We start from the raw sequence: 25,062 nt of genomic DNA on the forward strand, positions 1-25,062 counted from the left end.
TACATTTGTTGTTATTTATGCACACTTATGCAGATCATTTGAATCATATTGATTGATTATCTTTGTGTATATTATGAGAAATGTGATAAAAGTGTTATACGTATTATAGAAGATAATGTCATGATAAGGGATGGAGACAGGAAGGGGGTAGTGAGGATGTAATTTTGCATGCTTAAGTCTAAATTTACATGTATCTCAATCATATGTGCACTAGGACTTTGTGTTTTGTACATTTCTCTTGATTCATTCTTATTTCATCTGTAGATCTTGAAGTTCTATATAGTACCAATGTTTTTAATGAGGCATTTAAGAAATTGACCTTTCTTGAAAATAACTGGTATATGTCTTTTATTTTGATGTCATCAAACTGATATAGATTTAAAACAATAGCAGTATGTCAAAAGACTTATAATTTTATGTTTCTTAGATTTATTAAGTAATCACCTTTATGGCGTTCAATTTGGCAAATGGTTAGCAGATAGAAGTTTGTTTCCACTTTCATTGTTGGTATTTATATGTTTTGTTTGATTAGGCTAATAACTCGTAGTTTTATTATAATTAATTCAGGTATTAAAATAAGTAGTGATGAATTCAAAATTCATGAAGTCATCCCGATTGACATGAACATTGATAAGAATTAAGCAGTATATAATTTGAAAAAGAATTTCATGGAGATGAATCGTAATTGCCTTAATAAATGTACCATGTTTTAGGTAAAATGATGAAACAAAATATTTTCTTTCAGAAACATCATGGAATACATTCATGTTTATTATGTTTCCTTTTTTCCATCTTTTTCAGAACAATTTGTGATATCTGGAACTAAAATGCATGGGACCCAGTGTACATATTATTTTGATAGTAATAACACCAAATCTGGTCGACTCTTCTCTCCGTTTTACCCTCAAAACTACCAGGCTATGTCCAAATGTCAGTACCATTTCCAGGCAAAGAAAGGAGACAAAGTGAAAATATTTTTTCAAAACATACAGCTGTATCACACAGGTGGAAGGTAATTATCATCTTTATTATCATCCTTATTAGCATTAATTATCAGTTTCATCATCATCCTAACATATTTTTTTAACATGTGGGGTTTTATTTTGGATGAGGCATACATCTGTAACAGGGTTGAGTATCTATTAATATCATTTCAGACATATTTGTTTTTTCCAAAACATGCTTATCGGTGGAACAAAGTTTCTAAAAAATGTAGCTGAAACAGAACATAATCCTTGTATCATATGTATGAACATTTAACCGAAGAGAAAAGAGCTTCTGGCAGTGAAGATGTTTTTCTGTATGGCATGTATCATTGTAAGAAATAGAAAAAATTTCTTGGATAATTACCGTATATCGCTGTGTATAAGGCGAGTTTTTCGTACCTAAAATGAGGGGGCTAAGAAGGGGGGTCGTCCGTCTTATACACGGAGTCGAAGATCTCACATTTTTTTCCACTGGCGATGTCAACCGGCGTCCGATAGCCAGCCCAGCATGTTGGAGACGGTGTGTACAAGTGATTGTGGAATAAACACGCTGAATGTGAAGCAAACATAAGCCTAGTTAGTTACAACATAGTTAATTGGCGATTAAATTACTCATCATTGTCTCTTATATGTTATTACTTCATAAATGAATTTTATTTTATGGGCACCAATTTGGTGTCTTACCGTGTAAACACAAAATGGCGACGTGTGCCGGAGTTACACATGCGACCTATCATTGTAGAAAAAAAAACAACGCAAGATAAACATATTTTTATTGTATATATAAGGTTTGTGTGCACACTTGTGATGTGTGCGAAATATGCATCAGTCGGAAAGCGCACATTAAATCTCCAAAGTAACTAACTAACTAATTTGTGATGTCTGTGTGCGAAATACGCTACAGTCGGCAAGAGCATGTTAAATCTTCTACCGGTATATCAGTCAGACTTGTGATCTGTTTCATTCCAGGTCGCCTTATACACGGAGTATAGGATTTTGGGTTGATTTTAAAGGCGTGTACAGGGGGGTCGTCTTATACGTGGGGTCGCCTTATACACAGCGATATACGGTAGTCACTTCAGTAATCGTACAGAGTTTGAGCTAAATATAATATATTTTTCATCTCAGTTGGGTGTTTGAAACGTCAAACCTTCAAACAGTGTGTGAAATAGTCTCAGATTATTGCTGGCATGATGGGCCAGCTATAGCCTCAAAGATTTATTTATATAAGAAATTTCTGTTCCCAACCTAATTTTTCATACTTCAGTATTCACACCCATTTCTCTTCATCACTCATGTTGCGCTTAAGCTATGGACCAGCTTTGCCCCCCTTAAACAGGAATGCATGTTGCGCTGTTGGGGCATTCTAAAAAATGTAGCTGAAACAGAACATAATCCTTGTATCATATGTATGAACATTTAACCGAAGAGAAAAGAGCTTCTGGCAGTGAAGATGTTTTTCTGTATGGCATGTATCATTGTAAGAAATAGAAAAAATTTCTTGGATAATTACCGTATATCGCTGTGTATAAGGCGAGTTTTTCGTACCTAAAATGAGGGGGCTAAGAAGGGGGGTCGTCCGTCTTATACACGGAGTCGAAGATCTCACATTTTTTTCCACTGGCGATGTCAACCGGCGTCCGATAGCCAGCCCAGCATGTTGGAGACGGTGTGTACAAGTGATTGTGGAATAAACACGCTGAATGTGAAGCAAACATAAGCCTAGTTAGTTACAACATAGTTAATTGGCGATTAAATTACTCATCATTGTCTCTTATATGTTATTACTTCATAAATGAATTTTATTTTATGGGCACCAATTTGGTGTCTTACCGTGTAAACACAAAATGGCGACGTGTGCCGGAGTTACACATGCGACCTATCATTGTAGAAAAAAAAACAACGCAAGATAAACATATTTTTATTGTATATATAAGGTTTGTGTGCACACTTGTGATGTGTGCGAAATATGCATCAGTCGGAAAGCGCACATTAAATCTCCAAAGTAACTAACTAACTAATTTGTGATGTCTGTGTGCGAAATACGCTACAGTCGGCAAGAGCATGTTAAATCTTCTACCGGTATATCAGTCAGACTTGTGATCTGTTTCATTCCAGGTCGCCTTATACACGGAGTATAGGATTTTGGGTTGATTTTAAAGGCGTGTACAGGGGGGTCGTCTTATACGTGGGGTCGCCTTATACACAGCGATATACGGTAGTCACTTCAGTAATCGTACAGAGTTTGAGCTAAATATAATATATTTTTCATCTCAGTTGGGTGTTTGAAACGTCAAACCTTCAAACAGTGTGTGAAATAGTCTCAGATTATTGCTGGCATGATGGGCCAGCTATAGCCTCAAAGATTTATTTATATAAGAAATTTCTGTTCCCAACCTAATTTTTCATACTTCAGTATTCACACCCATTTCTCTTCATCACTCATGTTGCGCTTAAGCTATGGACCAGCTTTGCCCCCCTTAAACAGGAATGCATGTTGCGCTGTTGGGGCATTTTGGGCGTCACAGATTCATGGTCAGAGTCAAATTGTTAAAGTAAAAGAGAAAACAGTCAGCGTGTCTGCAATATTTGAGCCAAAGTTTGTAAAATAACACAGGTTGTGATTAGTTAAACTATGTATTACAACCAGTCAAATCATGTTTGTTATACACAGTGTTACAGTCACTCAAACAAGATGAAGGGGGGTAACTCTGATCTCGCAACCTCGATTCGGATAGTCATTTAAAAAAAAATAAATTTGAGGGTCGTATTGATCTAAAATGGCATGATAATTTTTTTTTGTTGATCAGCTAAGAGGTGTGCGTGCATAGGAACATGTTTTAAAATTCCAGTATCCAGTCAGAATCTTTAGCTCAACCGAAAATTTGCTATTTGCAGGTGGCTATTTCGCACACTGATCTCAAGTATTCCATTTTTACCATTTTTACCATTTTCGTCAATATACATCAGTACCTTTACTGTTAGTTGACACTGATCTATAATACTTGTATAGTTTCTGCTTAAGATGCGATTTCAGATGTTTATGGAATATGCAAATTTCTAATTTTTATCTTTCACATTTTTTGATTTTTGCACAATAGCAAAGGAGAGAAAAGGTATAGTGGCTGTGCGATGAGGTGTATCCCACACGCGTGGTGCTTTTCTTATATCCCCCAACAACCTTCACCTTTGTATTTGTAAACATATTTGAAAAAGCTGCAAATCGAAACAATTCACAATATCCTACAAAATATGCATTGTGTGTATTAGTTCACCTAGAATCGTGCTGAGCTGGCGTCTAAAAAGTTGTGCAGTTTTTTATAAATTCACATACACAATGTCATGCATAAAATGTATCACTTTCTGAAAAAATGCCAAATTTTCCTTTCACTGTGTTGTTGAAGAATATTTCCAGGAGTGTCTGCAAACATTGCGATATATACTGAACAAAAAAAAGTAAGGGATCATGAATATTTTGGGGTATATTCTTATGAAAATGTGTGCTCAGTCAGTATCCCCAAAAGTATTCATGATCCCTAACTTTTTAAGTTCAGTATATTTCCCAGATTCATTTGTTATACTAATATTTCCCATTTTTACAACTGATGACTGGATAATCACTGGACTTTTGTTCCCCCAAAGATAATTTTAATATACAGCTGATCTCACATGAGTAAGTGTCAGGCCCCATAAGAATGAATTTGAAGTAGCGTATTGTTTATTTTGTAAGTTGGTGACTAAAGTGTTGCCTTTATTTTGCAGTTGTCGTTACAGTCATGATGCTATTGTTGTTTACAATGGCCGAGACAGAAGTGCAGATGTTATCGGTCACTACTGTGACATCCAGAATCAAGTGGAACTTACTTCAACTGGCCGTAATTTATTCATTGAATTTTATTCTGATGACAAAAATGAAGCTCAGGGCTTTGCTGCTAGCTACACCTTCGTTGGATCCTCCATCCACAGATCGGTGACAACTCAACCCAAAGCAGAGCCTATTAACGGTAGGAGCTCATTACTATAGCTCAGCTACTATAATATACTAGTACACACTAACCTTGTGTACTCCATGAAAGTACCCCTCAGTGTAACTCATTGTAGAAGCCCTCTATGTTCCTCCTTATAGTACCTAACTGTGTTCCTCCTATCAGTACCTCTGTTCCTCCTATCAGTACCTGTGTTCCTCCTATCAGTACCTGTGTTCCTCCTATCAGTACCTAACTGTGTTCTTTCTTACAGTACCTAAGTGTGTTCTTCCTTATAGTACCTAACTGTGTTCCTCCTATTAGTACCTAACTGTGTTCCTCCTTATAGTACCTGTGTTCCTCCTTATACTACCTGTGTTCCTCCTATCAGTACCTGTGTTCCTCCTATCAGTACCTAACTGTGTTCTTTCTTAGAGTACCTAAGTGTGTTCTTCCTTATAGTACCTAACTGTTCCTCCTATTAGTACCTGTTTTCTTCCTTATAGTACCTGTGTTCCTCCTTATAGTACCTGTGTTGCTCCTATCAGTACCTGTGTTCCTACTATTAGTACCTAACTGTGTTCCTCCTTATAGTACCTAACTGTGTTCTGCCTTATAGTACCTGTGTTCTTCCTTATAGTACCTTACTGTGTTCCTCCTTACAGTACCTTCCTGTGTTCCTTCTTATAATACCTAACTGTGTTCTTCCTTATAGTGCCTTCCTGTGTTACTCCTTATAGTACCTAACTGTGTTCCTTCTTATAGTACCTAACTGTGTTCCTTCTTATAGTACCTAACTGTATTCTTCCTTGTAGTACCTAACTGTGTTCCTCCTCATAGTACCTAACTGTGTTCCTTCTTATAGTACCTAACTGTATTCTTCCTTGTTGTACCTAACTGTGTTCCTTCTTATAGTACCTAACTGTATTCTTCCTTGTAGTACCTAACTGTGTTCCTCCTTATAGTACCTAACTGTGTTCCTTCTTATAGTACCTAACTGTGTTCTTCCTTGTAGTACCTAACTGTGTTCTTCCTTGCAGTACCTAACTGTGTTGCTCCTTACTGTACCTAACTGTGTTCCTCCTTACTGTACCTAACTGTGTACTTCCATATAGTACCTAACTGTGTTCTTCCTTATTCTACCAAACTGTGTTCTTCCTTATACTACCTTCCTGTGTTCCTCCTTATACTACCTAACTGTGTTCCTCCTTATAGTACCTAACTGTGTTCCTCCTTACTGTACCTAACTGTGTTACTCCTTACCTTACCTTCTTGTGTTCCTCCTTTTACTACCTAACTGTGTTCCTCCTTATACTACCTAACTGTGTTCCTCCTTATAGTACCTAACTGTGTTCTTCCTTATAGTACCTAACTGTGTTCCTCCTTACTGTACCTAACTGTGTTCTTCCTTATAGTACCTAACTGTGTTCTTCCTTATAGTACCTAACTGTGTTCCTCCTTATAGTACCTAACTGTGTTCCTCCCATATAGTTCCTAACTGTGTTCCTCCTTACTGTACCTAACTGTGTTCCTCCTTACTGTACCTAACTGTGTTCCTCCTTATACCACCTAACTGTGTTCTTCCTTATAGTACCTAACTGTGTTCCTCCTTACTGTACCTAACTGTGTTACTCCTTACCTTACCTTCTTGTGTTCCTCCTTTTACTACCTAACTGTGTTCCTCCTTACTGTACCTAACTGTGTACTTCCATATAGTACCTAACTGTGTTCTTCCTTATTCTACCAAACTGTGTTCTTCCTTATACTACCTTCCTGTGTTCCTCCTTATACTACCTAACTGTGTTCCTCCTTATAGTACCTAACTGTGTTCCTCCTTACTGTACCTAACTGTGTTACTCCTTACCTTACCTTCTTGTGTTCCTCCTTTTACTACCTAACTGTGTTCCTCCTTATACTACCTAACTGTGTTCCTCCTTATAGTACCTAACTGTGTTCTTCCTTATAGTACCTAACTGTGTTCCTCCTTACTGTACCTAACTGTGTTCTTCCTTATAGTACCTAACTGTGTTCTTCCTTATAGTACCTAACTGTGTTCCTCCTTATAGTACCTAACTGTGTTCCTCCCATATAGTTCCTAACTGTGTTCCTCCTTACTGTACCTAACTGTGTTCCTCCTTACTGTACCTAACTGTGTTCCTCCTTATACCACCTAACTGTGTTCTTCCTTATAGTACCTAACTGTGTTCCTCCTTACTGTACCTAACTGTGTTACTCCTTACCTTACCTTCTTGTGTACCTCCTTATAGTTTGTTACTATATGTCATAATGTGTTCATCATAATGCCCATGACTACCTCATGATAGTGCGGTGTCTGTACCATGTCATACCCACATCTGTATCACATCTATAGTGTCAATATATCTATCTTCCCTTTAACACTCCTATCTGTGGTATTCGAGTACCCATATGTTTGCTTATCATACACTCTGTGTTGTTTAGCTTATCATATAAGTCATGTTGTATCTCATGCCATATAATTATATATCAGTACACTATGATCACACAGACCCGTGAAGATCTGGGGTAGAATAGGTCTTCAGCAACCCATGCTTGCCTTAAAAGGCCACTATGCTTGTCGTAAGAGTTGACTTACGGGATCGGGTGGTCAGGCTCACTGACTTGGTTTGATGCATGTAATCGTATCTGAACTGTGTAGATCGATGCTGATGATGTCAATCACAGGATTTTCTGGTCCAGATGCCATTGTTTACAGACAGCTCTCATATAGCTGGAATATTGCTGACTGTGGCGTTAAACATCAACAACTACAGCAACACTTCAACCAATATTCACATAGCTGAAAAACACTGGACATAATGTTCACTAAGCAAAAGAAGCACTCATAAAATATAGAGAGCCCCGATCATCACTTTCTTCAAATTCGGCCAGTCAACAGTGGCTTTGATTTTATGCAATACTTTGATTGTGTTTTTGTGACTTTGAAATCCACTGAGTTTTCTTAAAAAATTATTCCAGTAGATTTATCTGTTTCTGTAGGGGTAACATACCAGCCACGGCCCACCCACCCCGGTGAGTACCCATTTTTGGATGTACATGGTTATTGTTGCATAGTTGATTTAGATTTGAGATGGATCCTCTTCTTGAAGCAGTGTGTTCTAAAGTATTAAGAATATGATGAATACATATTCTGAATATGCCTGATATAAAATCTCCTGAAGGAATATTCTCCTTTGTATATGTGACATGAATTTGAGCGAAGGAAACCAAGCTTAGACTGCTTCAAGAATAAGACCTTGCTTTGAATTTGTCTATGCATTGTGACTATATGTATATACAAGGAGAGTGTTGTACTGAGAGATGGAAACTTGGATTTGACTGTGAAGCTATAGACAGTTCTTCATTCTGCTAGGATAGTGTCTGTACAATCTTCCTGTGACATAAGTCTAGGTTATCTTGCCAGTGCTCTAATATTAGATTAACCTCCTTTTTTTCAATTTAGAGGTTTCAAATGGAGATTTGATACCTGTAAATTTCATTTGAAATAGAACATGAAAGCATAAGGTTCCAAATTTGAAAATTTCAGAGATGGTTAAGAATATGACTTTTTTTGGAGCCTTCGAGCTCCAGTGTATCCCTATTCCCAGCCTACCCACCTATTGGTGTAAAAAAATACTCTTTACTTACACAGCCATGTTTACTTCAGACTTCAGGACTTATTTTTGTGTGTAATTTTTGCATGATCCTGTTGGTGATACAGCAGCCATCAGTATGTGTTTTGTTGACAAAGCTGGGCTATAGAGTATCTTGTTGTCAGTGCCATGATTGTAACTTGCTATCTGGAATTGGATTGAAGTGGACCTTACACCACATACTTTCACACCATTACTCTTATTTCATGACTCAATTCTGTTCAGAAACTTTTCAATCAACAAAGGTTTCCTGTTCATGCAAATTTGATTGACAGTTTGAAGTTAACATATCTTGATTTGCTTTTCCAGCGAGATGGTTTTTGATGTCAAAGGATATTTGTTGTTCTATCAGATCAAAAGGACTTCTATTACATCTCAGTGTATTGCACTTTGGTATTAAGTTGCCATAACTACAATGAGTTGATTAACATTTAATATCACAACAGGGGATATTGCATTGGGGATGTTCTTAAGAATTATATATTTACCCATTTAGTATGAAGCAAAATTTCCCTCACTTTAGAAACATTTGGATGGGGAATGTGGAAGAAATGGATGAGACTAAGAAATACATTTTGAAATCATTTTCGAAAAAGTAGCTCACTTGCTAACTCACTGTGTAGGCAGATAGAGGGTATTGTATAACTGCATTTTAGCTGTGGGAACATTGAATGATTTTGTTAATAATATTTAATACATTGCATGTAATATTGTATATGCAAGACTGAACCTACATATTCTTTAATGTATAATGATTCTAATGATTTTATTCAGCTGAAAAGAAGAGAATTGTTTGTTTCTGTTCTAGCTGGTCGGCTACAGTGCACTGCCTATTGTGTCTATTTCAGTCAGAAATAGAAAGAAAATCAAAGTAATCATAAATGCATGATGGCATGCTGCTCAAGGGTTGTAATTACCTGCCCTGAGAGTTACCCGCCCTTGAGAGTTACCCACCCCTAAGAGTTACCTGCCCTTGAGAGTAACCCACCCTTGAGAGTAACCCGCCCTTGAGAGTTACCCCCCTTGAGAGTTACCCGCCCTTGAGAGTTACCCACCCCTGAGAGTTACCCCCCTTGAGAGTTACCCCCCTTGAGAGTTACCTGCCCCTGGGAGTTACCCCGCCCTTGAGAGTTACCCCCCTTGAGAGTAACCCTTCCTGAGTGTGCAAATATTCCACAGCACAACAGCCCCTGCATATTGTAAAACACCAGTGAAGAAACTAGAAACAAACTATTTTCTCTCTTCTGTCATGTCTTTAATATTTGTTATGTATTGTTCATTGTGTAACTGTGAAGTCTGCATGTAACATCAATATACTGGCTTGTCTCCCTGAGGCATATACTTCATGTCAGTCATACTGTGAACACACCCAGATACTGGATCATGACAGTCATGATTGAATATCAAATTCCAGCTATGATTCAGGTAAGTATTGTATGAGCATGAACATTCATGAGAATATTACATACAAACACTCGTTTGATCCTGTTATGTAAGTCATGTCTTGTCTGGACAGACACAAGTCAGGATTGTCCCATCAACGGCTTAAATAGTGTACATCTTGATGTACTCGTGGATGATACAATGTACTTCTTCAGCCAGACACCCAGTTTGACAACCTTGGCCTACACGGGAAATATAGTACCATGCCTAAGTTAGATGTTTATGATGTTCCCCTTTTTACCACTGTAATACTTGGTGGTGTCAAGGATGGCATAGTCGTCTGTGGCACGTTGGCATGTCAGAAAGCTATGGTCATGGGAGCGGATCCCTGTTTGCGTTATCTAGGTTGTCAGTTCCATACCCATTGTCATGAGATTCACCAATGTCTGAGACCTGCATCACTTCCCGCTATTTTGCCACATCAGGCTGACATTTATGATATATGTATCCATTCTCTGTCAATTAAAGTTCGTTTCAAGGCATCAATAGCGGTAATCTGACCGTGGTTGCTGTTAATAATGGTGAGTTGTGCGATTTTCCGATCGCTTCACACACGATTTCGCCGAAATTAATTAAAACAATATTAAAAGGAATTTTGAATAAAATTAATAAAATAAGTCCAGATATACAAAGAACACTTTTTATAGCCAGACAGTGTAATTACATGACTAATTTGCGTACTTCAGTATGGATTTGTTGACATGGTATTTCCGGTGTTACGTGCTCGTGGTAATTTCTTTCCATGGGGTAAAAAACATCAAAACTCATTAATTCGTGTATAATGCGCACCCCCTTCTACACAGTGCGCTTTATACTCAAGAAAATATGGTAACTAAAATACTGTTCAAGACATTGTTAAACCCAAATCACTCACTCGCTTCAGAGCCTTTGTCTGTTTAAATTATTTCAGTATTTTTCTTCATCTTTTTAGATATTGTATTGTGCATATTAATAATGCACCAAATCCACACCCTGAAGCATGCTAAAGAGGTACATTATTACTCCAGTCAATGGATCTGTTTACACTCGATTTTCAGTCTCAACTCACTGGGGAGTACACAACCATCATTTATTCATCATTATTTGTGTCCGATGTGTCGGAGTTACAGTTGTCTCAAAGTCATTTTCCAGTCGCAAACACATTCCAACACAAATTTACTCTGATATGATGCTCTCATTGGTCAGCATGGTTCAATTAACAAGGCTTAACAAGCCGGAAAACTGCTCTTCATAGAGTTCAATGTGTCAAAGGCTTATTGTCTTGTTAGTTACACTCAGTCACATCTATCTTCCAAGAAATATTTAATTAATGTGTTTATGGAGAATTAACAGGTGATTTGATGATGTTGTCACCATCGACAGATGTGAAAGGAGTGATTGTCACATGTTCATCTTGTTACAAATTGTGGAATGTGTTACAGATTAGTATTTGTGTTGATAGTGTTTTAGTTTTATTGGTCAACGTTATAAAAGGAAAAATAAATAATGAAAGAATCATCATCATTAGCAACATGACTGAGCAATCTGGGGAAGGGCCTGGCTGTACCTGGAGAGTGGGTGAGTGAGTGAGTTGGGTTTAACGCCGCTTTTAACACTTTTCCAGTTATATCAGCTTAATGTGGGAGGAAAGCTTCGGTGATACCACAAGCACTCGTATGGTGCTGACAAACCTAGAAACATAATCAGGGTGAACCGGGATTCAAACCCACAATCATACGTTTCTGGCATGCCCAAGGGACACAACTCTGCACAGCGAATCACGGCGCCTTAGACGACTGGGCCACCCGTGCCCCCATGATATATTGGATATGGAGTATCATCATGACCTTAATTGCACAGACTAAAGTTCACATTATCAACCACTAGAGTTTCCATTCACACTAAATATAAGCTCACATCAATAAAGCTGTAATAGTGCTGATTATGACATGAAACTCTATCCGGGATTCGAACCCACAATCATACGTTTCTGGCATGCCCAAGGGACACAACTCTGCACAGCAAATCATTGCGCCTTAGACGACTGGGCAACCCGTGCCACCTACCTTGAGATTAGTCTGAGACCTGCATCACTTCGGGCTTTCCTCCCACATTAGGCTGACACGCCGCAATATAACTGGAACACTGTTAAAAGCAGCGTTAAACCAAACTCACTCACTACCTGGAGATTAACTGGAGCAGATGTTCATAAAAAATGTAAATTAACAGTAAGATTGTACACTTGCTTCATTTCCTCCTTGTTTGTTTATCACATATGTTTTGTGTTATCCATTCTTCATGCCAATCAGTAAATATATGCTAAGTTCATTTTACAGTTGTGTTGAACCTGGAATAAATTACAGTGTTTAGGTAGGTCCCTGTATTTGAAAACCTGAGATTTTTTCTTGAATATGAACTTTCATTGTTGTTAATTTCAAAAGCAGGCAAGTCTATTTCACACCCTTTCAGTTCTGCTGAGTGTGGAATGACAAGTTGATCTTAAGCTCCAGCAATGGATGCAGTTGGTCATTCTTTCTTCAGGGAGGCATGTCGTATCAGATTGAGAGAAGTATTCATATTCTGCCAGAGCAATTACAAATGAAGAAATGAGATGGGGTTTTATTGATTTTGGAGAGTTTCGTTTTCCTCCGGCTCGGTGCTAAACAACTCAACCTAAATATGGCAACTTCACAAAATTCGTCGTTGAATTTTCATCAGCCATGGTTGTCTGAATTGTATCGAACCCAACAGCTCCTTGGTAATGCCGGAGCCAAATTCAACTGCTTGGTTGTTTGAATTACAGCTTGGTCTCTCGGCATTTTGTGTGAGAGCCTTGTCATTTTGATTTTCCTTGGAAATTTCATTATTCAGCTGCAGTCAATGGACAGGAACTGTGAATAATTTTGAAGTGTTTTCTCCCGGCCAGAAAGCCAGTCTTTTCTCTACTTTTAACCCAAATCATTGACCAGTGTAAAAGTTGTTTTCATTTACTATTCATACATTCTTGTTATATTGCATCAAAACAATTTTTGTGTCATATATTCTTATTGGAAAACTACAACCTAAAGTGCATTTTGGTATTCATAGAATATTTAACTGATTTATTTGGAAAGTAAATTATGCTTTGAAAATGAAAAAGTAGTATTTGTGTTCATATAAGATGAATAATAGATTCAGAAGAGTGATTAATTTCAGTGAGTTTGTTTGTTTGTTTGTTGTTTAACGCCACACTCAGCAATATTCCAGCTATATGGCGGTCTGTAAATAATCAAGTCTGGACCAGACAATCCAGTGATTGATGTCATGAGCATCGGTCCACACATTTGGGACATGATGACATGCATCAACCAAGTCAGCGAGCCTGACCACCCGATCCCGTTATTCGCCTCTTACGACAAGCATAGTTGCCTTTTATGGCAAGCATAGATGCCTTTTACGGCAAGCATGGGTTGCTGAAGACCTATTCTACCCCGGATCTTCACGGGTCATGTTCAGTGAGTACATCATGAGTACATCATGATGTAGAAGTTCCACTATCAGGGGATCAGTACTCCATTACGAGGCTCACAAGATGACTGTTATAAATAGTATGATGTATGGGTAGTGCTGAACACTAATGAGTCTACACCTGTCATATATATCATTCCATGGTATATCATATGTCATATCACATATGTCATTACCCCCTGAAGACCTGGGTTAGAACATATCTTCAGCACCTGATGCTTGTCAAAAGAGATGACTGATGTGATCGGGTGGCCAGACTTGCTGATTTAGTTGATGCATTTCATCGTCTCTCAACAGTGTAGGTTGATGCTCATGATGTCAATCACAAGATTGTCTGGTCCAGACTCACTTATTTACAGACCACTGTCACATTGCTGGAATATTGCTGAGTGTGGCATTTAACAACAAATAAGCAAACATGTTATATATTTGTGAGTCACTTAATGACTCGGACATTTGAGAAACTCTAAATTGTTGCAAGTTCTTTAGATGTCTATGTAATGTCATGAATTGAATGTTTGACATTTTCATTTCATCCTAATATGAGATTTTCTAAGAATTAATCATGGTTGTTTGCTGATGTCATTTGATATTTATAATGGCTACCTTGATGTGTTATAAGGATTATGGCTTTCTTAGTATGTCGTGAAATATAGGAAAACTAATACTCTGTGAAAAATACTGTACAAGTAACAGAAAAATTGTTTTGTGCCCAAATTAGATTTAACAAAGGCATCTTTTTCTGAAGATCGGAGAGCCTCCTATTGTGTGGGATAAAAATTACATTACATGCAAAGAAGAGGTATTCATATTGTGAAGTTGATGAATAGTTTTCAAATGTGTTTATATGTGATTAATTTTTAGATTTTGCAATCAAATAAATTCTTTACTTTGAATCTATATGCTTGATAACACACAAAATGCATTCATTTGTAATGTGGCATATTGATAAATATAAGATACCTATGCGATAAATTACAATGAAGAATGAAGCATGGTTTATTTCACGATATAACATCGTTCTATCATGACATAACTTCTGGATGTTTTAACTTGATGGACAACTTTATATTTGAGAGGGAAGTGTCCAGTGAGTTGTTCCCCATAGATGTAGGTGGACAGCACAGATGAATGCAATGGCTGAACAGTGGGAGAGATATGACAATCGGAATTTGGATTTTCCCAAAAGTTGCAGATAATTGACGTGAAAATTGTGAGAATACCACACTTAACCCCCCTTAACTGAGGTTGGATTGTATTCTGGGATTCATCATTATTTAAATACGGGTAAATGTTTTTGAAGCTTGTACAATTTATAAAGTCTGTACAAACAGTTGATATCTCATATAAGGAATGAACGACTTGTGAGACTTATTTATCAATTTTATTAATTCATCATACTATAAAGTTTTTTGGTAGTTGATATATTGGGAAAACAATATTTTGTACTTTTTTAATAAACTGCCAAAATGCTATCCATAATCATAAGAAATCTCCACAAAAAGTCTATTGTACGATTCCGACTATATCACAAGTATGTGTTAATGAATCACTATCAAATAGTGATGATACCGGGTGCTTGCGAAAAGCAATTTCCATCTTCATATTTAAGTCCTTTCAGAAGTTTCAAACTTCAAACTTTCGATGAAAGAGAAAAGAAGTTAGTTTTATACTTTTGACATTTCCGAAGTCACATCTAGGTAAATGGCATTTCAACATCAAATGTCACCTTTAGTTTCCAAAACCTTTACTGGAGGAATGGGTATCATGATGACATGTTGCAATGTGCGAGCTGAACGCAATACTGATGTTGCTCAATAAACACGATACTGAAATGCCATGCTAATCACGATATTGAACTTTTATATTTGCAGTCTTGTATATAACCTTTAAACATTTGAACTAGTTTTAATAAAGACATCAAGTTACAGTTATAAATAAGAGATTGCGCATTGCGGTGCCTCAGATGACTGGACCAACAAGTGATTGTGTTGGATTTGAGTAATTTTTAATGTAAAAAAGCACAAGAACAAGTGACACTTACAAGTGATGTAGGTCTGGCGTGAACGTTTTCTTTAGAGTTTTGGCAGAGGTGTTGAAAAGTCATCAAATAGCTTTGTGTTATTTCTGAAGTTATTTTCTCAATCTGGTTAGAAATTAGAACAAGGAGTCATATAAATTGTTGTTGAAAGATGTTATGGTAATATAGTTGGTTCATCGATCAGTAAAGAACTTGCAGTGATCTTTTGCCTTGTCTAGAAAAAAGTAAAAAGTTTAAAACAATTATTTACCTCAACAAACATTCAGATTAAGTATCAAATTAAATACTTTGATAACATGAAAACCTGAGTCTACGAGACTGAAATTTTATCACATGCACAATAAGCTCACAATATAATTTCCTATGCTTAAGGTTGTAAATGTCAGAGCAACGTCTGCAAGGCATGACTCAACCTTATGAACCTTTCGTGGCAAAAGAAGCTAGATTTGCTGATGGATCAAATACAGGTGCAGTCGGGATCGGCTTGTGAAGACAGTTGGTGCAAACAGGTCTTAGCGTTTCTCGCGCACCTTTCGATAGAATTTAAATCAATTACTTGTTTTTGATCTGGAATGGCAGTTTGTGTGAACGGCTAGGCTGATAGCAGGTTTTGAATGACCATGAGCGACATTTTGAGAGATGGCAATTTTCTTGACTTGTTTCCAAAATGGCGACGAAAACATGGAAATATGAAACCAGGTGATCCTAGGACATGACAAATACCTTTACACACCAGAAATGCTGGGCTTATGGGTCTAAGCCATCATGTTTCATCACGGTTTACTGTCCTCGTCAAACAGATCTTCAAGCCTCCAAATATTTTAGGTGGATATTATAGTTTAGGGCTGTTTTCACAGTCTTAATCTTAGGATAATGAATATTTGCAATTCTGTGTGTTGATAAATAGCCAAGGAAATGTCATTATTTGTCTGCATTTGACTTGAGCTTTGAACTACAAATAGGATTTGTTTAGGATTTATTGGTTTAGGTATTTTTTGTATAAAAAATGGTGACCTATGACATTTGTATGTTAAAGTTCAATTAAATGAATCAGCAACTGATCTAATGAAACTTTATAAGCAATTTATTTTTGTTGCATTTATGCTCTTATTTCCTGTTTTATGACGATGCAATAGGATAGCTATGAATCATTTGACCTTTTGTAAGTATAAAGGCTATGCATTGACTGTAAATTGAGTATATCCTGTTTGATGGGAATTACTGTAGAAAATTAAGTAAAGTTTACTGGTTAAAATTGTAAGCAGATATGTTTTGTGCTCCTTTTCTGATTCCGTGCTGGCAGAATAATTTAGTTGTAGCTGTATCTCTCGTGGTAGATGATGTGGTTTTGTGTGTCCCACGTTAGATTTCATACCATTAACTTGAGGGAATGCATAAAACCACATACAGCACGAGTGAAACTGCTGCAACTGTTTATCTTGCTGACATGTTTAAATCTGCTGTTGTCAAAGAACTCAAACAAATTAAATGCTGTTCGATTGAGCTGAGGTTAACTTGTTCTGGGTCACGTGACTTTCATTGACCCGTAAACAATGTGCAGCTTTTTGCTTCATAAAGGGGTGCAAGAGATTTATTGCCCAGCTCAGAAATCCATGTGCAGCCGTTTTCTTCATGGCGGGGTATAAGGGGATTTATTGTCCCCCTCAGAAATTTTATTTCCTGTGTTTTATAAAGATCACCAAAAAGGTCACAACATTCTGACCTAGAGTAACATAAGGGAATTTACATGCTAGATAATGGAATGTCAGTTTCATGATTTTAGTTTGGGGACTTAATGAGTGTTTTTGAATTGTATCAGTTTCAACTGTTATTTTGACAACACACCAATGTCATTCCCATCATGAACATTTCAATATTAACAACCCAAACTATGGTTAATGACAGGTTGACCTTCAACACACCATCACGTTCAGCCTATAATCTAATATGCCATAGCAAGTTTGTAAGAAAATAACAAGTTCAACACCAGACTTTGAATCTGTGTGAGCCTCTTATGTTATAAAGAAAGACAGGGTCTAGCTCTTCTAGCCAGCCGTACTTGTAATGACGCTAATTATCTGAGGAAGCATGAAAGTTTATGGCCATGATCTGCTTTGGGCAATGAGATACAACCTTTGGGCATGGCAATATGTTTCCTCCAGGATAACATAAAAGTACAGAAGCCTTTCTTTTGTTATGACTTGGTGTTCATAGTTTGTATTTGATGGAACTGTTGACGAAAAAGTGCACAAAATTTATTTTAGACAAAAGGAGAAAATAAAATGAGAGAAAACCCTGTTTGGTGTCTTTCTTTGATGAGAATTCTATCCATCTAGATCTACTTTGGAGTTGTTTTTATTGCAGTTATTTTACATAGTTAGCGAAGTGATTATTTAAAATACAGTGTGTTAATTTTAGTTCAATTTATTTCACATTTGATCATTTTTTGAACAGCTAATCTCTAAATGTATTATATATGGAAGGCCAGGGATTTTAAAAATTTGTTTTATGAATCTGTTGACTCCCCAAAATGAAAATGTGAAAAAAATAGAATGAATAGCAGTGGGTTTTTTTTTATTCAGCGACCAGAAATAAGTAAAGTGTCAAAAAAAACATTTACTGTTGCTATCAATATAGATATTATTTATAATACTATAATTATTAAAACTATGGAAAATGTATCTTAACAATTGTATGATGAACCACAAGAGGAAATAAAAGACAATTTGAAATTGTAGTATTTAGATCTACCAACATGGATTTTGAGCCCCAAAACCTTTAAACTGAAAAAAAGGTCTGAGCTAAACGCTGACAATGTCTTGCAATCTCATATCTGGTATGTTCTCTTAGATCTCGACGGCACATAGTGCTCCTACATACGTGTCAGTACAGGTGTGATACAGATGTGTTGGACAAAGGTCAGAAATTATTACAAGTCATCAGATACTACACAACTATACCAAATGACTTGAATGTGTCGAACACGATCACTGGTCATTACAGCCGCCATCACCAGTCATCAAATGACAAACATTATCCCTTAGTACCTACAGAGACAAAGTCGATTTTTGAATTAGATTCATTACCAACCTGTAAGGGCAAGGGTGGTCTTTTTTCCCTTTTCCACAGATATAATGACACACCATAATTACTTTCCCGGGAAAAATACTTTTTCCTTTCACCATTTACTGCCAGGAGAAATGGGCACAAATTATACCCACAAGATATGATGTGAGGGGTCTACTTTAAGAAGCTGCAAATAGCCATGCTCTCCAGCATCTTCCTCATCGCAGTGGATGGAAATTGTGCTCACTTTATTCGGGAATCAAGCAAACTCGGTCTTGTGTTATTTTCAGTTTGCATTACGTTACAGGAAGTTGCAAATATGTTGCATACAATTTGTATGTTATGAAATTTGAAGAAGTGTTCAATGGAAATTTAATGATGGTACTAGGATGGAAATGGTTCAATTTTGTCATTATTTTGTTCACTTTATCTTTTTAAAATCTTTTTGTATTTAATATATGAAATGTATAGAGCTTTTGATTAGAAAGCTTTTTGGGGTTGAAATTTTATTTTGGATTTATTATAAATGGCATAAATTGTCTTTATTCACTTGTGTTCAGAGATGTATGAACAAATTTGGGTTTTTTTTGTGTGTAAAAACATGATTGAATTATTTTTAAATAAGTAATCTCAGAACTGTTTTTCAATCAAAAGTGGTACTACTAGCTCTTGATCATTATCTCTTTCAAGCTCAACTCCGACACAAAGCCAATCAAATAAAACACATCTTCTTGTGCTAAGAAAGTGCGAATAAATTGTTAGATTTAAGACCTAGAACATAAAACCTTTAGGACTCAGCTGCAAAACTTAGCGTTGAGTGGAATGACACAATACAAAAAGGTTCTCCTTATTTAAATGAGGAAATCTTACAGCTGGGAAAAAAACGTAACTTTTCAGTCATGTAATCCCGTTTAAGCTTCTCATCAGAATGCCCTGGGGTGGTGCAGAATTTCACAATCACCACCTTATAACAAATCCTGAGGCTTGAAAATGCAGGACTAATTTGAAAAGGGGATTTAAGATGCTCAACATGCCTGATTCTCCTTGCAGACTTGTCACTATTACAACCACTGATTCAGAGGTGAACCTGCTCTACGTGGAGACGAAATCCTTGATTTAAAATGATGGGAATAGTAAATCTATGTGCCTACTGCATTTGAATCATGGAATTTTAACTCATTACCGGATTCCACAGAAACGAGGGTTTACGGGTTGGAAAAACTCTACAGCATTGGGAGCATTGCATTACTTTCAAATTGATTCACCAAAGAAAGTCTTTTCATGTAATACTCTTTTTAGGTATCACATGAGCACATAGCTTTGCTTTATGTAAATGTTCCACAGTCTCATTAATAACATAAAATGTTAGGCCCCAAAATAATCATTATAAAAAATATGTTTACGAATACTTTCAAGGTATTTATTATTTGCAAATATTCCAATGAGGTCAAATGTTTAATAAAGAATTCATTTGAGAGAGAGAGAGAGAGAGAGAGACAACACATATAGAGACATGTTGAGATGAATATAATTTTCAGTTCCAATTGGAATCAGTATAGAATTGCATGAAAACAATCTTTAACCCTGAATTCACGATGACACACGTAGAACACAGAATGTTTAAAGTGATGAACACAAAGACGAGGGACATTAAGCAACTTCCATGTTTAAATCGTGTGTTTGGTGGTTTCATTATCTTTATAATCCTTTCTCCAGGATTCCCCATTTTTCATCAATATTGGTGCAATAAATTTAGTGCTTTGACAATTCCAGAATGTGAAATTAACGTAGTGTCAATAACAAGCACCATAATGTTCCCCTAACTGCATGTTCCGTCACTGTTTGATAGGAAGCAATGGCCAAATAACCTCCTAGGTCCTGATCTATGACTGTCTTAGTGAAGATCTGTGGCCAAAGTAACCTTCTGCCCAAAAGCAAGATCATCTATAATGCTTAAATAGCACAACACAGGAGCTGGAACTGGAGAAGCAGTTTCAGTGAGATAAGTCAGGAGAAAATTGGAAAAGCTTAGGATCTTCAGAATTTCCCCTTTTTGTGTAAAAAACAGCATTTTTGGTATGTTCTGTTATTTCCAAACTGGAACTATCAGTGACCAAAATGATGTCCAATTCTATTCCTTATTTTGACATGTTTCTATCTTTATTTTGGTGAACGTCTGACTTGCCTTTGCATGTGTTTGCAATGAGTGTACCACTGGGGCAGGATACGCTGTCTTTTCACAAACACCTGGAAATGTCACTATGATAGTTGGACTCGTAGCAGAGATTTCCTATGATTACAGAAATAGTCTTGTTGCTTGTATTTGTAAGAAGAAATATTCTAAGGATGGTGTACTGATGTTCAAAGAAGATAAGTAGATTATATCATTCTAAATATGTGGCAGTGATGTACAGGAATGTTTCAGTGTAGATATTACTGTAAATCTAGCATGTATTGTTTTTAAGGTGTTGTGAGAGGGTATGGGTGGCTCAGATGTTTTAAGGGCAAGTTAAATCAACAAAGCAAGTCTGCAAATTTTAATCAAATGCTTGATCAAAATTAAATTTGAAAATTGGCAATACAAAATAGATGTTATAAACCAAACACAAAATCGTCCCCCAAACGAAAAATTTCCTCCAGTAAAGGGATTGCCCCTTGTATTTATTGTCATGAAGGTGATTTGAGCCTCCATCTCGTATGTAATACAAAACAGTCTTGATGTGGTTACCTGGGTCAAGCCAATGAAAAGTTATGCTAACTATAATAAATATTAAATATCATTGATTGTGAACTTTGAGTGATTATGTAATGCAGCTGTATGTTTATAAACAGGTGACCTCTTCACGGGCATGTAATAAAACCCCATAACATTATGATTAAAAACCATGAATTTAGACATTTGAAATTCCAATTTGGGCATTTTTGCGAACATTTTGTGCAGACTTGGGGCCATATATTTGCCACAATGATAATGGATGCATGTAAATTATGCATACTCCACAAGGAGCTGAGAACGCAGTTTGACTGCACTCTTCTCCATTGTCCAGGGTAATGATTGTGAAGAGCCTTGAGCATGCAATTAGGGTGTGGATATGACGTTATGACTAAGCATTATCATTAGTGCTGTTGGCATCCCGTATAATTCAATAAAATATCTTCACCTTCAAGAATAACATGAAGTGATAGTAGCATGAAAGCTGCAGTATTTCGTTACAAGACTAGGAGAATGGAAATGTTTGTTATTCATGTAGACAGTCATGATCAGTTTCCATGGAAACACATCTGCTTGCATATTTAAGTCCATCATGTAGTCATGAGTGTGGGTTGACACAGTTTAATTGGATTCCTTGTCTACACCAGAAACATTATTGTACTGTAGCTTTGTGTCGTACTTTTGTCTCAGACAGAAATCAAATAACAAGTATTTTCAAATGACAGAGATTTATAGAGATTTATATAAAAAGTATGGAATGTCTGGAAAGTTTATCCCTAAGACTTATTGGAATAAAGTACTAAATTTGTGATAATAACACTTGATGTATGATAGATATTAAATGAGGTTGTGTTAAAAGTTTATTATGGTTTGCAAAAAAAGTAATTGTAAACCCAAAATATCTGGTTTAATTGTCATGAAGTGTTTTGAAAACATTATATATTCATGTCTATTGTCTGCAAATATAATGCGTATGTACATATATGAGATAGCTACATGATAAATCGCAAAAAACAATGAAGAACAAAACCCTTTCTATATCCAATTGAAATCGCTGCATAAAGCTGAGTCAATTGAACGATTCCGACTCCTGTATATCATGAGCATGTGTTTATGAATCACTATCAAATAGTAATGATACCAGGTGGTTGCACCCATCACAAACACATGCAAAGGCAAATCAATAGTTCACTTGAAATAACACGGGAACATATGATACAAGTCAAAATAGGGAATTGCATCGGACATCATTTTTGTCACTAATGCGTCAGATTTGGAAATGTCCCCCACATGTCTACCATGAAGCTTTTTGAAAGCTTTACTGAGGCCTTGAATGTTGTAACCCTGATCAAACATTAATTTCTATGCAAGAGTCGTACGACTCTCTTTGAACTCTTGGTAGAAAGAACATGCTCGATTGTATCTCAAAAGTTGCGAAATGTAAACACCAAAGGCTGAAGCTGCTGGAATATTGCTCGACATGAAGGGAAAGTTGACTATTGGAAAGTTGAAGGTATCCCTCTTGTGATAGTCTTGTGGGGAGTGTTTTGTCACTCTGAAACTTTATGCATAGATCTAAATATGAAACAGATGAGGTGGTCTCACTGGTCTCCTTTTTTTCTAGTTCAGTACACAAATGAACAGATTTGGGGAAAGCAGGTTATGGTTACCTGCCCTTGGTTCAAAATTGGGAAAATAAAGAAGCCTGACACCCATGGTACCAGAAACATAAATTGTTATTTGGCATAAAAAAGCCTTTAACAAGTGTCCAGACACTTCAGTGGTTGACTGGACTGAGCAGTAGCTGACTGGTGCTCCTCGGTCCAGGCCATCAGGGTGTACACTAGACAGTGAGTAGGTATGGTTTTATGCTGCTTTTAGCAATATTAAGGCAATATCATGGCGGGTGACACCAGAAATGGGCTTCACACATTGTAGCCACGTGCAGAATCAAACCCGGGCCTCCAGCATGACAAGCGAACGCTTTAACCACTTGGCTACCCCAACGCCCCCTACACTAGTCAGCCATGACATCACATTGCTGGTCCGGTGCCGAGTTCCAGTCATGGTCTTGACGTAATTAGTACCCTTGGTTAAACTGAGACATTGTCTCTGTGTCATTTGGGTATTCATTAGTTTCTAGATAGATGTACAGTCAAGTCTTGTTAATCCGACAATCGGCTTTATCCGACACTAATGATGGGAACCAATTAAATCAGTGCTATTTAGATCCATTACTCCAACAGTCTTGCACTCCGACTCCAACACACCTAATTTGCAACGAATTACCGAAATCAGTCTTGTTAATCCGACACAGTGATCAGCATACTCCACGCTCAGCTGCCCAGGAGTTCACAGCCTGTGTTTTGACGCGAGACAAATAGGCTAGTAGCAGCATATTACAGCAGTTGCAGAGATAAACTTGCTTAACAATAAACAATTAATGCTTTAAATAAACAAAACAGGATTAATCACATGCTTAGATTACTTCAATCTCATTAAAATTAAATACAAGTTCTTGCTACCGCTGAAGACATCCCATTACAGGTCACATAAGAACGACCTTTCACAAACTTTGACAGACCAATGATTTGACTAACAGGAAGTCTACATTAGCCACTAAGAAAGCTGCTTTCTTGAGCTTTGCAGCACCAGTTTCAAACTGGCAACTTCCATTCCAGATTATTCTTTCAAAAGTAACAATGTAACAACAATATGAATTTTTACTTTTCAATTTTGTTATCTATCGTGTAGTTATCTGATTATCTATCACAAACGTTGATACAACTTGATTTTGTTTATTTCGACATATTCCTTTATCCGACATAATCATGTCGGATTAACAGGATTTGACTGTACATAAAAATTTGAGTGTGTCGACAAGTGGGTATTACAGGACCTGATTCAAGCTAAGACTGCCTGTTGACTAGACCCCTTTCATACTTACCTTTTTGGCTGTAGTGTTGGCATGGGGATATATGACCGCGGATAAGCCGATCCCGTAGATAAGCCGAGGTGCTAACTTGACCATTGAAATACGAGAGAACTGTTGAGGGTCAGAAGCATAGAAGCAATGACCAGTTCGTCCAACTGCCCTCCCCTCTCTTTTTTGTGCCCATTGCCTCATGTGTTCGTAAAGCATGTTATAAAATCATGTATTCATCCCATGCATTTATCTTTTAATCAAAGAAAACAAATTTGCCAAACTTGTTCTGTGCAGTGATTGAACCACTAATTTATGCAAATTTATGCAAAATAAAAATGTTTTTACATTCTTATATGAAAATTGCATCACCCAATGCTTCAGTTTGTAGGTAAAATTAAGTTCAATGATAATATGACCAAAACACAATTATGCAATAGAAAATGCAAAATCTTTCACTTTTGGATTTGGTTCTCCTTAACTCATTTTAATAGTGAGTATGTCATGAAGGGGGACACCAGAAATGAGCTCATTTTTTATAGAGTTGTGTATGTATATAAGTTTTGTTTTATGATCCACTTCAACAAAATGCTTCAAGACATCTGAGAGGAGATGAGAAAAAGTTAATGCAAGTAACATGTTTCTTTGCTCCGCACAGATCCAAATTGTTAATCCGACAATCATTTCAGCTTTTATTAGTGAAGTCAGACATCCTACAAATACAGTGTTTACTTAAGCAGAATTATGTCCCCAAAATATCCCTGATGT

The 25,062-nt window shown here is 36.7% G+C and overlaps 1 protein-coding gene across 3 annotated transcripts in view; it reads left to right on the top strand.

The window, feature by feature from the left end:
- LOC124143847 (suppressor of lurcher protein 1-like) overlaps positions 1–25,062 on the top strand; it is a 301,234-nt gene that overhangs the window by 203,664 nt on the left and 72,508 nt on the right. Inside the window, exons 6-9 of one of the 3 annotated variants that reach the window (XM_048383705.1) lie at positions 802–1,012; positions 4,088–4,102; positions 4,749–4,990; positions 7,970–8,002. In XM_048383705.1, the coding sequence (XP_048239662.1) occupies positions 802–1,012; positions 4,088–4,102; positions 4,749–4,990; positions 7,970–8,002 (501 nt within the window). Of the gene's footprint in view, positions 1–801; positions 1,013–4,087; positions 4,103–4,748; positions 4,991–7,951; positions 8,003–25,062 lie in introns of all 3 variants that reach the window. The other 2 variants (XM_048383706.1, XM_046512999.2) reach the window with 2 other exon arrangements.

The sequence above is a fragment of the Haliotis rufescens genome, unplaced genomic scaffold (genome assembly GCF_023055435.1).
Source record: "Haliotis rufescens isolate VD_foot unplaced genomic scaffold, xgHalRufe1.0.p SCAF_5, whole genome shotgun sequence".
Taxonomy (NCBI): Eukaryota; Metazoa; Mollusca; class Gastropoda; order Lepetellida; family Haliotidae; genus Haliotis; species Haliotis rufescens.